The 17,893-nt window shown below is 37.1% G+C and overlaps 1 protein-coding gene across 3 annotated transcripts in view; it reads left to right on the forward strand.

Moving 5' to 3' along the window:
• The window catches only part of LOC107711862 (glutamate receptor ionotropic, delta-2-like), a 423,523-nt gene that overhangs the window by 316,972 nt on the left and 88,658 nt on the right, over positions 1-17,893 (forward strand). For all 3 annotated transcript variants that reach the window (XR_001636744.1, XM_016516928.1, XM_016516929.1), the window contains exon 9: positions 7,904-8,005. Coding sequence is in view for 2 of the 3 variants with exons in the window: in XM_016516928.1 (XP_016372414.1) it covers positions 7,904-8,005 (102 nt within the window). In the remaining variant the exon portion in view is untranslated. The remainder of the gene's footprint in view (positions 1-7,903; positions 8,006-17,893) is intronic.

Raw genomic sequence — 17,893 nt, forward strand, 5'->3', positions numbered from 1 at the left:
CAAGACAGTTAGAGTAGGTCTAAAAACTCCCATCTCATTTTCTCCTCCAACTTCAAAATCGTCCTACATTGTTGTTTTACCATTTTTTTGTAAAGGGCGTTTGATCTTCTTTGTATGTTCACTTTGTAAACACTGGGTCGGTACTTCTGCAGCAATGTAGGACGATCTGCGAGGATTTTCAAGTGCTACTTAAGTTACGATGCTTTTGGGATACAGACCGTTATACTAAGATCAGTCGTACGATAGTTTTTACGATCTACTTAGGCTTACGATGCTTTTGAGAAACGCAGCCCTGGATGATGACATCACTGAATCATCAGTGAACTGACCTTAACTGAAAAATTGCATTAATGACAAACTATTTTCCTGTTTGGCACTGTAAAGCTGCTTTGACACAATCTTTGTATAAAGCACTATATAAATAGCTATATAAATAAAAGTTACTTGACTTGACTTGACTTGACTTGACTTTGTCTTAGCTGAATCTTTTTCTCTCATTAGACAACCTCATTATCAGACATTGATGTGTGTTTGTGGGTAAAATCAGTTCATGCAATAGATAGAAACCAAAGACCACTTGGTATTTCAGATGTCAGCTGTGTCAGAGCTAGAGTGGAGGCATCTGCTATGTTCAGCTTAATGGATTCTACTACTTGGACAGTCAGTTCTTTTGTTATAGAACATATTCCATATATATTATTATATATTCAGTATATTATTGTAATATTTAAGAAATACGTTTTACGTACGAAGAAACTTTTTGTGTTTGTTTATTTTTTCATATAGTAATAATTTTAAAAATATTATGAATATCATAATGTAAATGGTTGCTGCAAAAGAATATGTAAAAATATTTCGATTTAATATAATGGTCACACTTTATTTTAAGGTCAAATTCTCGCTATTAACAAACCATTAACTATTTTTGCCTCAATAAACTCCTAATTTGTTGCTTATTAATAGTTAGTAAAGTAGTTGTTATGTTTAGGTATTGGGTAGGATTAGGGATGTAGAATATGGTCATGCAGAATATATGCTTTAAAAAGACTAATAAACAGCCAATGTGTTCATAATAGGCATGCTAATAAGCAACTAGTTAATAATGAGAACTGGTCCCTATACAAAAGTGTTACCAATATAATTTAAATATTAAAAGCAGTTTGTATAAATAAATGTATTTTACAGTTGGATTTTTGAATTAAATCAAAATAGCATGTCACAAATATTTACATTTTTTTTACATTTGTTAATCTGTCTTTCCATCATCCATATAATCATTCTATTTTTGTTTTAATAGTTTTTTTTTTAATTACCATGAACAAAATATATATTATGTATAATTAATGAATAAATTGTGAGTAATTTATTAACCATGGATGATATTCAAAACCACAAAAATAAATTAAGAAAACATTTTGTAATTTTGTTCCTATATATATATATAGAGAGAGAGAGAGAGAGAGAGAGAGAGAGAGAAGTCCTTGGTATGCTTCTGGTGGTAAATTTATATGTCAGTGTTTGTAGAGGATGGCTTGTCCTTTAACCATTTACTAAAATGTAACCTCGTTTCACTCTTGAAGGACATTGAGCATAATTGTAAGTTTGCTGCAAAATTAAAGCCTGCTCATCTATATTTGACGGCAAAACCACACGTCAGCCAGCGTATTGAGTTTTTTTTTAAATATGCATGCAGAGATGTTCAGGATGACTGTGATTTAAGGTGACTGTCGTGATGATGCTGTTTCTCTGGTTAAATAAGCCTGTGTGGGCAGTCATGCCTTGGCCATTTGCATGACAGGTGCTGCTTTGCATCGTCAGCGTTTCGTTTCTGTCAATTGATCTGCCCAAATACTTGCGAGGTACTGTTTACAAATTGCCTGATGCCGGGCTGTATTGATATGACCCTGTCTGCAATATGTTAGTATAGTGATACGTCCCATGAGGTTGAGCGTCCTGGCGTGGGAGGGCATAGCTGCTAATATTAATTGCAAGACACAGATGCTAATCCTGTGAATGTGGATGCAGTGAGGTGGAGAACTCAGCAGAAGTGCAGGTCAGTATAGGCAGTATGTTAATTGCTTGGATGGTGTAATTTCAATTGAAAATGCCTCAAAAGTGGGATATTTTTTTCCTGCTGGCCCTGTAAGACTTGCACTAATAATATTTTTATTGGCCTCTCTACTAAATGTATGCATGTATTTTTAGTATTTTTTCCCCTCGATTTTATTTATTAAAGAGTTAAAACAACTAATTTACATACACTACCATTTTAAACTTTGGGGTCTGTAAGATGTTTTTAAAACATCCCATGTTCACCAAGGCTGCATTTATTTGACCAAAAATGCATTAAAAACATTAATGTTGAAAAATATTATTAAAATTGAAAACAAAGGTTTTCTATTTTCATTCATTTTAAAATGTAATTTATTTCTGTTATGGCAAAGCTGAATTTTGTGACATAAAATCGTTCTAACCTTTTTTTTTGTAGGATTGTGTGATGAATAGAAAGATCAAAAGAACAGCATTTATTTGAAATAGAAATATTATAAATTCTTTACTGTCAATTTTGATCAATTTAATGTTATTGCTGAATAAATTAGTAATGTCTTTAAAAAAAATAATACTTAGTCTGACTTTAATCTTTTGAACAATATACTAGGTTTTTAATTTAATAATGTAATATTAACAATTTAATAATAAAAAAATGATTTGTATTTTTTTTATTTTAGTCATTATTTATGTATACTATACTATATTGTATTTTATTTTAATTTTGACAGCATAGTGTGTCTGTTTCACACTTTTACAGGGATAGTTCACCTAAAAATTATAATTCTGTTATTTATTCATCCTCATGTTGTTCCAAACCCATGTGACTTCCTACTTTTGTATTCAGCGGAAGAAAGAAAATCATTCAGGTTTTGAATGATAAGGGGGAGTAAATGATGAAAATTTTCATTTTTGGGTGAACTATCCCTTTAAGAGCTTAGAACAATTGTGTCACTAGTAAAATATGCAGGTGGTAAATAGTAGGAGCGGCAAGCTTTCTGCTGGTGGTCTTGGCTTTGACTTTCTTCTGCCTTGCACTATAACAAAGTGTCACATCATCATCCTGAGAGGTCATGGAAACCCTGGCATTACCAGCTGCAAGGTTACTCATATCCACGCATCACCTTTGAAACTATCTGCTAACTCCGGCTCTGCGGCAGACTGGTGGCAATCGCATCTGATCAAGGTGAACAGATCCATGCATGAAGTGCAGAAACGGCGAGAGCAGTCAGTGATCCGCCCGCACACAAAATGGGAATGTGCAGAAATAGAGCGAGGCATTATGGGATGCTAATGGTGTCATTCTCTTGCCAGAGAGCCGGAGAGGCCCGCTTGTTTCTATTCCGCAGTGGGAAATGAGCTCTTATCTGTCCCTCTGAAGATAAGAAGCAGACCTCTTCTGTTTTTTCAGACTTGAAATTTACAGTACTGTCTCTCGAGATGAGGCAGCTCACCCCAACTGTTAGAGTATGACAAACATTTTACCGCTGGTTTGAGATTCAACAAGCAAAACAAATTCTATATGACAGAAGCACTTCCTGTCACGCCATGGCTTTCAAAATACCCTCACTGAAGCTCTTGAAACTGCACAGTAAACAACCAAAGAACGACAGTTGTGCTCCAGCGATTGTGACGATGGAACCTCCTTGAATGCTCTGCTTTGAATTTTACCACATCGGCCTTGTGTGTTTCTCACGGTTCCCTGAAGTCGACATGATGAGCGACGTGTCCAGAGGTCGAGGGATGTGTCGATTCATGCTGACGCAGTCAGTGGCAGCGATTCAGCAATACGACTGCATGTTTTCCCACGGTGGATAATATTTTATTGATTAGACGAGGCTTGAAATTTCTCACAGGCATTTAGTTTATAGCATTTAGTTTATAGTTGTTATTAGGTTACGTAGACGTGCTCTAGAAGATCTTGTGGATCGGATATTGTGGATTTGGCCTCCATGGACATTGTTGGGGTTTTATATCACATTGTTTCGCAATCAAAACATAATTACCGATTTTAGACTCACATTTGCTTTGGATCTGCTTTCCAGGGCCGCTGTTCAAAACCCGGCCTATTCCTTGAAATCAATACGGAGACACTTAAAAGCATAGCAGTGTCCTTAACCACAAAAAGGTTAATTTTAATTAACGAAGCTTTGTGAATCAATAAATCATACATCATAAAAACATTCCACCTGCTCCCGCAGGAAAGGAAATGGACTGATAATAAAAGTTTAATGGCTGAAAGTGAAGGATGACTGTCTATTGAATTATGCCATTTTATAAATGCATTAAGTAAAAGAGACAGAAACAACATTCTTTATTTCTTTTCTTTTTTTACTTGCATCAGATGCTGATCTATGTGGAACAACCATTCTAGAAGATCAAGACCAGACAGTGTCATGACTTAGATGCATAGACATACAGTGCAAGTCATTCAATTTATGTAAGGCTTGGATTTATGATCATGAATCAGGCTTGTCCTTCCTCACCTTTAATTATGTACACAGATCTGTTTGAATTGCATAGACAGAAAGTTCACATTTATGCTTTCAACCTGTTGAAATCAAAATGTCTGTCTGGTTAACTTGACTGAAAAGGAAAAACTAGCTCTGTTGCCAACCCTGAGCTGTGTCCCTAGGAAAGCTTTTAAGGCATCATAGGCTGGTCCAAAACACAAGCAACATTTTTATGCTGCCTTCTAAGATACCTTCTTATCATATATTCTAATTATATAGCATATATCTTTCCTATATTCTTCCTTCCTAATGCCAAAATGCATTGCAACAAGCTCAATAAAAAAAATTAATTCCAACATGGTGAACGAGATTAGTTGACAGTTGGACAAGAATGTTATATGTAGTTATTTATTTATAATATGTGTAGTATAATATGTGTAGTATGTCTATGTTTATATACATTTATTACACATCTGAAATGTTTGATTCTGATTGGTCATTCGTGACATTATGATGTCTGTTATACATGTGATGTTTAAGAATTTGGCTAAAACAAAAGCATATTTTAGGAAGAGTAAATAATTTATTTATTTTTTTTGACATTTCCAATCTTGGATTGACTTATGTTCACTATTATATTATATTATATTATATTATATTATATTATGCTTGCTTATAAAAAAAATAATCAAAATACTATATACAGTATATGATATATCAATTGTTGAGTTGTGCGTGTTCTCTCCTGTATGTAGGATTTTCAAAATCGGTCACTGATGAAGTTTTATTTCAGTTAGGGTGCTGCCTTAGAAGTCAGCTCCCTATGTAGTGAGCAAGACTGCTCACTAGGTTTTAGATGTGCTTTTTTTTGTCCCTGGGTGTATTGAATTTCTGTATTTATATTCTGAACTGACATGAACACCTGGCTGAATTGATGATAAACCACTAAGGGCAAAATACCTATGACAAGAATGAATAAACAGTCTCATACAAACGGTTTTCTACACACAACTTTTGGCTCTTTGATGTAGCTTGATATTAAACAATATTGATTCTCGAGGCACGTCAAAGAAAATACACACACATTCACGCACAAGTACCCCTTCCAGCCCATTAATATTTTAGATGATTTGATTACATAATGATAGTTGACTGGTACTTCAGACAGATTTGATAAGAATGAACTGAAAATGGCTGCCTTGGGTAAAAAAGCCCCCAGCGCCTCTGAAGTGGATAGTTATGTAAAGGCTCTGTCATCCCAGCCTCCATGAGATGGTGTGTACCCTGTCTAATCCCAGTCTAAATATTATGCTAATGACTAGCCGGAGCCCACGATAATACGACTCATAGTGTGCAGTGATATCTTGAGTTGACATGTTTCAGACCCCTCTTGTGTATGAAGGTGAGCTTCATTTCATCCAAGATCCAAAGAGGATTTTTTTTTTTCTGAAGGTTGTTTTGGTGCCATGTTTCTGAATGCATAAAGTGTGACATTTGTATTGCATGGACAAAGCGTGACATTCACATTGTTACAGAGCTGGCCATGCAAGTGTATATGTGCAGTTTATTATTCCACATATATTTTTGTTGCAGTTTGTATTCTGTCATAAGAGTACTTTCATGAGAAACTTCAAAAGCATCAAAGTCTTTTACATTGCCGCCCTCCGATCCCCTTCATATCATGTTTTGATTGAGCAGGAAAATCATTTTCCAACACACTTTTTAAGGGGACCGGGAAATTTTGATCTCCGTCGAGAGGATTTTTTTCACAGGTAGCTTGACGTACTTCAGGAACTATTGCTTTCTTCTCAACGCTGTTGTTTTATTTGGCAAATAAATCAATAGTTATTTTCTGTTGTTATCCAACTCAAGAGGAAAAATGAGCACAGTAGGGCAACGAATTGTTTGTTTATGCAGCACACACTAGCTAAGTGTAATTAGAGTTTGGTGAACAGATTTGTGCTTGGGTATTAAAGCATAGCCCTAAATTATTCGTCTAAATCATGATTGTTTGCTCCTTGCTGTGTTTCTATGTAAAAACATGTTTTCTGTCACTTGTTTTTGAGTGTGTTCCTGTTGCATTGTATTAGTAATTGATTTTCACATTGTTTGTTTAGTGGGTCTAACTGATGTTTACTTAACATTAAAAATATGAGGTATTCAGCAAAGTTGGTGTTTCATATTCTGATTGCAACTTGCTGTGGTTTAAAAATAGCCAGAACCACAAGATTTGTGTGTGTGTGTGTGTGTGTGTGTGTGTGTGTGTGTGACAACATGAGCTGTGTTGCAAAAGCCAAGCATTGTTATAATAAAATGTGTCATGGCTTTTCAGAATAAATATTAACAATAACACCACATGGAAAGGCCAATAGATAAATCTATCGACTCACTGGCTGTATTCAAATCAGGGTAGCTGGTCTCATTAAATTCAGATGCAATTGGATGAGAAAATGGTTGCATCTTTGCATTGAATCTGGAGAGAATTGAGTTCTAAGAGGACAGTGTATGGGTCACAAACTTAACTAGCTATCAAACGGCACCTACCAAACACATCAGAGATCTTTGTCACATGATAGATAGATAGATAGATAGATAGACAGACAGACGGACGGACGGACGGACGGACGGACGGATTACAATTTTAAATAACTGTTTTCTATTTTTATATATTTTAAAATGTAATTTATTACTGTGATGGCAAAGCCAAATTTTCAACAGTCATTATTCCAGTCTTCAGTGTCGTATGATCCTTCAGAAATCATTCTGATACGCTGATTTGCTGCTCAAGAATAAATTATTATTATTATCAATGTTTAAACTGGTTGTGCTGCTTAATATGTTTGTAGAAAGTTTAGAAGAACAGCACTTATTTGAAATACTGTAGATATTTGATTTGTTTGAAATCTTTTGTATCATTATAAATGTCTTTGATCAATTGAATGAAGCCTTGCCGAATAAGTATTCATTTCTTTAAAAAAAAACAAAAAAAACAAGTTAATGTTTGAGTTCATATTGATATCTCTGACTTTTCATTGGTAATGTTATTTTTGCATAACTGACAACAGTTTGAGGCATTGGTGAGATCTCTTGTGAAACTTTTTTTGAAAAGATCCATCTGAGGAGCAAGTCCAAGCATTGTCCGTTTAATCACCATTTAATATTATTGATGTATAGGGGACGCAAGTGATATTAACGGAGTACACATTTATGATTTTTCTTTCTTGTCAGTAGATGAAAAAGGAAAAGAAATTAGAAAGAAACTCCCTTGTGCTTGTGTTCTGAAATAAGCTCATTTACGTGTAAAAAAAAAAATAATAATCTATAGTCTGTCAGTGTAATCAATTACAATTTTCTTTCTGTGCATGCCATGAACTTACTGTGAACTTTCTGTATTCCTTCAGCTCGCCACTTGGGACCCCATCCACGGACTGAACGGGACACTGACAGATCGAAAGCTGGAAAACAACATGCGTGGGGTCGTCCTACGGGTGGTCACTGTATTGGTACGTACCGTTACAGCTTTACCAGTAATGTCAAGTCAAGGGCTTTATATGTCATCTTAGAGCTACAGTAGTCCTCATAACTGCAAAGTTTTACAAGATGTCAATGCTCTGATTCACTCTTGCTCAGAGATGTCTTTCCCTTTACCTCTCTAATAAAAATTACATCAAACTGACTTAATTAGGACTCCCCACGTCTCAGAGTTCCTCTGTTTGACTGGACCTCATAAGGTTGAAGTAACCCCAGAGTAATCCATATTCATTCCAGTGAGCTCCAGAGGTCTGTTCACATCAAGTCACCCATCTCTAAGTTCATTAAGAGTGAATTTTGGGGTGCAATGAACGTAGACCAGGGGAGCTGAGTTATATTGAGATTTGAGTTTTGCTATCTTCCCTCCAGCGCCGATTTGAGTGAGTCCCTGGAGTTCTTTAAAGATTTAGAGGTTTAAATTCTTCATATCCCTGCTTTGAAGTTGGTTGTAGAAGAAAGCGGTGACGCTGCTTCTCGGCGTCTCTTCTCTCGCTCTCTTTACCCCTCTTTTTTCCTTTATTCTTTGATTTCTCAGCGTGACAGAATGCTCTGTGAATAACTTGCCTACACAACCACTAACAATGAGCAGTGAGCAGAGACTATCATGTTAATGCATTCCCCCTAGTGGCAGATGAGGCAGGGGACGCATGCGCACATTGGCAAACTGTAGATACTGGAGGACAGTAAGAGGGTCTCACAGTTTAAAGGGGTCGTATTATGCTTTTTCACTTTTTCAACTTTAGTTAGTCTGTAATGTTGCTGTTTGAGCATAACTGCCAGACTGGGGAGAGAGTTGTTGTAATAATGTAAAATATGTGAAAAATAATGTTGTAAATAAGGTTTTTTTTCGAACAACCTAGTATGAAAGCCTGTTCTAGTACACCCCCAAAACAAAATCAAGACTTTGTAAAAGAGCATAATAGGACCCCTTTAAATCGAGAACTGAAATATTGTGTGGCCCAAACAGTATCTGCAGACTTCTGTAAATGTGGTAAATTGTGTATCATCTTACTGGTCACTCACTGCATTTTCAAATTACAGTAGATCAAATATTTAACAAACAAACAAACACACAAGCACTTGGCTGATCTGTGGAATGTAGAAAAGATGAGTGATGCCATTTTTATTAAGTCGAAATAAGTTTCTTGGCTCCAGTAAAATTTGCAGACAGTGAACCAGTTGAACTCGAATTAAGTTACAACAATTGTCTTGATTGAAGAACAGAGTTTGGTCTGTTGCTGTACATTTTTGTCATTTTGCACATTATCACATAAATGAATGGCAGATGGAGGAAGCAGTAATATAGTCAAAAATGTCTATTTTTCAAAACAATTATTTGGCTACATTTCTTATGTCTTTTTCCATTTCTCTATTTTTCAATGCAAAAAAGTAGAATTATTGATCTTTATACATTTCAGAGAGCCTGTAGGGGATCTCTGATATAATTTCCTGCATATATATATACATATATATATATATACTGTATATATATGAAGAGTTAATTTGCAAAACCGATAACTTATTTTTTTTCAGAAATGATTTTTTTTATTGCGCATTCCAAGTAATATCAATCAAACTGCAGTTGGGTTGTTTTGATTAAGTAATAACATTTTTTAAAAGTGGCGTTTATCGTTTTTTTACAAATGAACTCTTCATATATACAGTCATGGCCAACTGTTTGACAGTGACATAAATTTTGTGTTTTGCAAAGTTTGCTGCTTCTATGGGATTGAGATCCGGGGAGTTGCCTCGCCATGGATCCAAAATTTCAATGTCATGATCTTCAAGCCACTTCTTTATCACTCTTGCTTTGTGACATGGTGCCCCATCATGCTGGAAAATGAACGGATCATCACCAAATTGCTCATGGATCGTTGGAAAAAGTCACTCTTGCAGGACGTTTTGATAACTTTCATGGCAGTTTTTTTGGGGCAGAATTATGAGAGAGCCCACTCCCTTGGTTGAAAAGCAACCCCACAAATGGATGGTCTCAGGATGATTCACTGTTGGCACAACACAGCACTCATGGAAGTGGTCTCAGGATGCTTCACTGTTGGCACAACACAGGACTCATGGTAGCGTTCACCTTTTCTTCTCTGAACAATCGATTTTCCAGATGTCCCAAACAGTCAGAAGGGAGCTTCATCAGAGAAAATAACTTTGCACCAGTCTTCTGCTGTCTAATCCTTGTACTTCCAGCAGAATTTCAGTCTGTCTTTGACGTTTTTCTTGAAGAGAAGTAGCTTCTTTGCTGCCCTTCTTGACACCAGGCCGTTATCCAAAAGTCTTGGCCTCACTGTGCGTGCAGATGCTCTCACACCAACCTGCTGCCATTCCAGAGCAAGCTCTGCACTGCTGGTGACAGGATTCCTCAGGAGGAGGCGGTCCTGGCGCTTGCTGGACACTCTGGGACGTCCTGAAGACTTCTTCACTGCAGTCGAACCTCTCTCCTTGAAGTTCTTGATGATCCGGTAAATGGTTCTTTCAGGTGCAATATTCTTTGTAGCAATTTCCTTGCATGTGAGGCCATTTTGATGCAAAGCGATGATGGCAACACATGTTCCTTTGGAGGTAACCATTGCTAACAAATACACAATGATTGGAAGTGATATATATATATATATATATATATATATACATTTTTTTTGTTTGTTTGTTTTATGTGCCCAATATCAGATTTGAGTGTGAACTGATGGTCCCTAACTGACATACGGACATAAACATGGAGGACACTGAAATCAGCTCTTAACACTTTAATTTATTAGCTGATGTGCCGCGATAGCCTGCAAATTCGTTTGCAGGTGATAAGGAAGCAGAAGTTTTCATAGTTTTCTAATTCAAAATCAGATTACATCTGGTTTGTGCAGTTCACACCTTTATAAAACACACAGATTTGAGCCACTTTTGCCTGGAGTCTTAATGTAGCATTATAGTCTTATATTATATTATAGTGCTATCATGTCAATATTCGGCAGTATCTATTAACAATGAAACAACAGAGTTTGTCTTTTTCATAACACCGGCTCTGAATGTTCTGCTCAAAGACCCCTCGATAATAAGTTGACGACTTGTATTTGCAATTCACAGATTTCCCAGCTGGGCATTATTTAGAGTCTTTCCATAGAGACTAATTGAAGCTGTGAAGTTTTAGAGTGCAAAATTATAATTTCTAGTTCAACCATTGTATTAAAATCAAGATGAATTGTTCCTCAAAAATGAAAGAAAAAAACGAAGAAAGATAGAGTGCCTGTGCAGTACCATAGAGCCTTGTGGTGAAGCATATGGTTAGGGAGGCGGGGAGAATGGAACCATGGGACATGTTGTCATTTGTAAAGTAAACCTTCAGGTGGATGGGGAAGGCGCATGCTCCCTGCTGGTGGCTGATTGAGCGCTCCCTTCGGTCTTACAGCTAGTTGGTAGGGGCCCGCCGGCTCCTTGCAACTTAAACTCCCGACTGCTCCTAGCTGCCCCAGTGGCAGGCGTGTCAGGATACACGATGTGCCAGCTCTGACAGCTCTTCACTACTCTGAGAAATGCTGGTGCTGTTCCAAAGACTAAAACTGACTGAGAACACACACACACCTGCCGTGAATCCTTGCGGTCTCAATACACCATGACACATGTTTTTGATTCACTCACCCTTGGATCATAGCTGCATGCATGCGAGAATCTTCAAAACGTCTGTAGAAGATGGAAGAAGACTAAAGTAGTATAGTATATTCATATGAATTAATAATCAAGTAATATATATGAATTTGTAATTCATTATATGAATTACTATGAATTCTTAATGAATGCATATACTCATATAGATTAAAAAAAAACATTTTTAAAGGGGTCATATGATGCTGCTAAAAATAACATTATTTTGTGTATTTGGTGTAATGAAATGTGTTTTGAAATCGCATCATATGACCCCTTTAATAAATATTATAAATTATTCATTCATAAACTTCATAGTATTTTTGGGGATTAGCACATGAGATTTTACAACCTAAACTAGGCTTGTCATAAAGTTTAAATTATTTTTTTTTAGATTTGAAATGATGTTTAAAGAGACTTATTGATCTTGACAGGAGCCTGCGGGGATCCTCTCTATGATATCGTTTCCTGTTCTATGTTCCTTCACTGTATAAGTTGATTTGGCAAACTAAAGTTTTTAGATAATATTTTTTCCAAGAAAAAATAGTAAGAAGTATATCATGATTTTAATGATAATTTTGTTTTCTTTATTACGATATCAGAACATTTGCATAATCTAGAAATGCTTGGCATTATGCTCCCAAATATCAAAATATATTTTAATGCAAAAATTAAAAACATGCTCATCATAGAAGTGCTGAATTCACTGTATGTATGAATTGTGAATTCAGTGTGGTTTTAAATATATTACTAGAATAGTTTACCCAAAAATGAAAATTTGATGAAATTAGACTTACCCTCAGGCCTCCCATGTAGATGAGTTTGTTTCTTCATTGGAACAGATCTGGAGAAATTTAGCATTACATCTCTTTCTCACCAGTGGATCGTGGATCAGCAGTGAATGGTTGCCATCAGAATGAGAGTCCAAACAGCTGATAAAAGCATTACAGTAATCCATAAGTAATCCACACAACTCCAGTCCATCAATTAGCATCTTGTGAAGTGAAAAGCTGCATGATTGTAAAAATCAAATCCATCATTAAAGGCAGGGTATGTGATTTTTCAAAAACACTTTAGAAAACTGATTCGGGCCGAATAGCAAAACAAACTTGTAGCCAATCAGCAATAAGAAGCGTGTCTACTCGTGATGTGGAGGAGAGAGCTTTCAGTGCATGGGACGGACATTAGCCGAGCCGAGCGACAGAAAGATAGAGATGGCGGATAAAAAACAAAAGAGGAAAACGTATGCGGAACGATAAGGCAAGAAGTAGGACCCGTGTAAATATCGGATCAGCTTTCCAGCGCTGGAGAGAACTCAAGGAGCGGAGAGGCCTGCGATAGGACGCCGAGGTTGCTTTGTTTCTTCTCAATAGGTGAGTAACACCGTGTCTACAACAGCTAAAGTCTGCCTACACCGGACGCGATCAAACGACCGTTGAAAACCATTTGAAATGTGTGTCAGCACGTCATAAATAGAACCCGGCAGCAGTTTTCTGTCGGGGATTTGTTGCGCCGCGCCGCGCCGCTCACGTCCGTAGACAAGGTGTAACATTGGTTTTGCTTTGTTTCACAGAACTAATCGTTGCCTGGGTTGCGTACGTATATGTGGGGCGGAGCTATCAAAATAGGGGCAAGACCCTTTTGGGGTAGAGGCGTGTTTGTTTTGGTGATTTCAAATATAAACATTGGCTACCAGAAATCCCTCACTCTGCCTTTAATCATAGTATTTTTGGGGATTAGCACATGAGATTTTACAACCTAAACTAGGCTTGTCATAAAGTTTAAATTATTTTTTTTTAGATTTGAAATGATGTTTAAAGAGACTTATTGATCTTGACAGGAGCCTGCGGGGATCCTCTCTATGATATCGTTTCCTGTTCTATGTTCCTTCACTGTATAAGTTGATTTGGCAAACTAAAGTTTTTAGATAATATTTTTTCCAAGAAAAAATAGTAAGAAGTATATCATGATTTTAATGATAATTTTGTTTTCTTTATTACGATATCAGAACATTTGCATAATCTAGAAATGCTTGGCATTATGCTCCCAAATATCAAAATATATTTTAATGCAAAAATTAAAAACATGCTCATCATAGAAGTGCTGAATTCACTGTATGTATGAATTGTGAATTCAGTGTGGTTTTAAATATATTACTAGAATAGTTTACCCAAAAATGAAAATTTGATGAAATTAGACTTACCCTCAGGCCTCCCATGTAGATGAGTTTGTTTCTTCATTGGAACAGATCTGGAGAAATTTAGCATTACATCTCTTTCTCACCAGTGGATCGTGGATCAGCAGTGAATGGTTGCCATCAGAATGAGAGTCCAAACAGCTGATAAAAGCATTACAGTAATCCATAAGTAATCCACACAACTCCAGTCCATCAATTAGCATCTTGTGAAGTGAAAAGCTGCATGATTGTAAAAATCAAATCCATCATTAAAGGCAGGGTATGTGATTTTTCAAAAACACTTTAGAAAACTGATTCGGGCCGAATAGCAAAACAAACTTGTAGCCAATCAGCAATAAGGGGCGTGTCTACTCATCTCGTGATGTGGAGGAGAGAGCTTTCAGTGTATGTGATGGACATTAGCCGAGCCGAGCGACAGAAAGATAGAGATGGTGGATAAAAAACAAAAGAGGAAAACGTCTGCGGAACGATAAGTCAAGAATTAGGACCCGTGTAAATATCGGATCAGCTTTCCAGCGCTGGAGAGAACTCAAGGAGTGGAGGCCTGCGATCGGACGCCGAGGTTGCTTTGTTTCTTCTCAATAGGTGAGTAACACCGTGTCTACAACAGCTAAAGTCTGCCTACACTGGATGCGATCAAACGACCGTTGAAAACCATTTGAAATGTGTGTCAGCAGGTCATAAATAGAACCCGGCAGCAGTTTTCTGTCGGGGATTTGTTGCGCCGCTCACGTCCGTAGACACGGTGTAACATTGGTTTTGCTTTGTTTCACAGAACTAATCGTTGCCTGGGTTGCGTACGTATATGTGGGGCGGAGCTATCAAAATAGGGGCAAGACCCTTTTGGGGTAGGGGCGTGTTTGTTTTGGTGATTTCAAATATCAACATTGGCTACCAGAAATCGCTTACTCTGTCTTTAAGGTGTTTTAACTTTAAACCAGTTCTTCTGATTAAAATCTGAGTCCATAATCCAGAATAAATTCTTTCTCTAGTGGAAAAATCCTTCCCCTTTTAATGAAGAATTAATGATGAATTCCCCGTCTTAATGATGAATGCATTTATTACAAACACAGTATTTCGCTTCACAAGGTGTTAATTGATGGACTGGAGTCATTTGGATTATTGTGTTTTTATCATCTGTTTGGACTCTTATGCTGACGGCACCCATTCACTGGAGAGCATCCATTGGTGAGCAAATGATATAATGTTAAATTTCTCCAAATCTATTCTGATGAAGAAACAAACTCATCTCTCTTGAATAGCCTGAGGGTGAGTAAATTGTCAGCAAATTTTTCAATTTTGGATGAGCTTTTTCTTAAACAAATAGCATCGCTTCATCGACCCACATGCATACACGCAGCAACAATACTTACAGGATGATGTTAATGTTAGCAACATGCATCACCTTAGCCTGTGTTGATCCATGCCTGCTATCGATTTCCATAGTAGTGGCAGAGATTGTCCACAAGATCCATGTGCATATGAATCACTGCATGTGTAGTTGTGTGGAAGGGATGGCCGTATAATGAGAGAGGGAATCGATGCAACATGGGTTGAACACGGGTATGGGGAGCCGCACCCCTTCTGGGCCGGCTCAATAAGAACAAGGCTACATCTCAGTGTAGATAAAAAACGACACTGGAGGAATCCTGTTAAAAGGGTCATTGTCACTGTGCTTTTGCCCCCAGTCTAAGTGCTACAGATATTCTTCAGATGGTGCTGATGGCCAATTGGGAGAATCCGGCAGGGGTCTCGCTCAGGCCCCTCAGAGGGAAGTCTGATATATGGCACCTCTTGGCTATAGTGCGAGTTGGCATGCATATCCTCACTTCCTCTAATAGCTTATTGAGCGAGGGGGGTCTGGTGAGGATTAGAAAGCGCTGGCTTAATGTGCAGGCTGCATGCAGTCAATAACGCTCCTTCCATGATAAATCTGCCTGACATATTCCCAGAACCACTTCAGACATCAATAGGGATTTGTTTAAGAGAATATGAAAAATAAACAGCAGGCTATTATTTTCACTGGGCCGCCGGCACCACACTAGTGTGGTAATGGATTGCGATGGTTCGTGAGCGGAGCTGCTGGAGACTCTGGAAGGAGATGTTTGCCGTTAACATGATGGTTGGTGATTGGCCTTCAGCTAGCAGCTGTGTTAAATACAGCCATTCAGGCCTGAGAAAGCTCCTTGCTAAGTTGAGCTCCTCCAACTTCCGACTTTGCAAGATTGCATTCAGCAATTTTTTTAGTGCAGAAAAACAAGGGTATGTAATTCATTGGTGCTGTCAAGTGATTGGAATATTATGCTAGTGTGATTTCTAATGAAATTAAAAAGTTCTAGTTTGTTATTTTCAGTTTCTTCAGTAAAGTAGGAATTCAACTAGATTCAGACTTCATGATGTTAAAGGGAAAGGAAAGGGATGTTTAAAAAAAGTCAGCTTTTGCTCCGTTTCTGTTCCTGTGATTTATTTTTTATTTCTTTATTTTGCATTTAGACTAAAATATATAAGCCTTTATTCACTGATAAGGGAATGTTTTTTTTAAGGACCTGTTCCTCACACAGATTATATGGCTTCAGAAGACTTTAAACTTTTTTATCCTTTTGGAGTTTTCAAAATTGAAATGTAAGTAGTTCTATAGGGGAAAAAACGGAGCATTTAATTTCTTTAGAATTCCTCTTTTTGTGAAAGTTAACATCATACAAGTTTAAAATGACAGAGTTTAATTTGATTCATTTTAATTGATTACTTTTTTTTGTCATCCTCTTCAGGTTCTGTTTGGAATGTTCCACCCAGAATAGACTGATTCTTTGTAGTGTTTAAGATGTTAAGAGTTTGAATATGAGAGTAAAGTCTTGAGTCTGAAAAAAGGTTGAATAAATGATTGTGATATGTTGAATGAATATGACTATTGGGAGGTATATTTTGAGAGTGTGTGTTAAGAAAAACAAGACGTGGGGCTCCCTTTGGTCTTTTTGGTTTTGATCAAACAGTTAGATGAACCATATGTGCCCACTATGATACTTTAATCTGGTTCTGAAGACTTCTTCCCTTTGTAATTTTGAGTTTTCAGTTTCTTTCATTACTCTTCAGAACTAGGGGTGCAACGGATCGTAGATGATCCGTTATCTGTACGGACCAGGACCCACGGTTCAGCACGCTTGTGATTCGCGGATTAACTGTTAAGTTTAACCATCATTATCATTTGCACATGTTTTGTCTTGCCAGTTTACACATTCAAGCAGTTTTAACTCACATGCTTTTTTCTGTGCGCTCAGCCGCTGCCCCGCACAACCGAAGCCAGCACACGCAGAGAGAGAGAGAGGCGCGATTCAGACACAGAGTGATTCCTTTTTTTACATACACACAAAGTTATGTTAAAATACCCGCTTTGGCAAGTATTGTAGTAAACGCAGTCGGTTATTTCTTAAGTGAACGTAAACAGGTGAGAAAGAAACCGGATGTGTGTCAGTGTATTAGGCCGGCCGTGCATTTGGTCTTAAAGCGACAGCAGCCAATAAATACCTGTTTCTGTCTGCTAATCAAATAACACCACAGCTCTAACAAAGATTAATCTGTATTTAACTTGTGCAGTGTTAAACTTAATTATTAAATTTCTGCGCCTAAATTCTGATATGTGTAACTGTGATTTGTTGTTTTCATCTATGCTTATAATTTGTGTAATTGTTCTTGTTTTATTACTAACTTTATTAGTTAAGCTAGTAGTTTTTGCTATGGTATAGAAGTACTTAAAGTAAGGTTTTTTTGTTTTTTTTTGCTGATCCGAAAAATTATCCGATCTGTGACTCAAAATCCGTATATGATACAACCCGTGAATTTTGTGATCCGTTGCACTGCTCTACAGAACTGAGTGTTGTGTCCCTGAAGTTGATCTTGAATAGTCCATCTTTTAGGAGCCTCATGATTTTTAGAAAGTCCCTCAAAATATATTCATTCTACCCTCCCAGAAGTTCAACTGATAGGGTTGTGAGAGAATAGTGCAAATGTACTTATGTCTCTGCCA

This window comes from Sinocyclocheilus rhinocerous, unplaced genomic scaffold (assembly GCF_001515625.1).
Source record: "Sinocyclocheilus rhinocerous isolate Xijiao unplaced genomic scaffold, SAMN03320098_v1.1 scaffold988, whole genome shotgun sequence".
Classification (NCBI taxonomy): Eukaryota; Metazoa; Chordata; class Actinopteri; order Cypriniformes; family Cyprinidae; genus Sinocyclocheilus; species Sinocyclocheilus rhinocerous.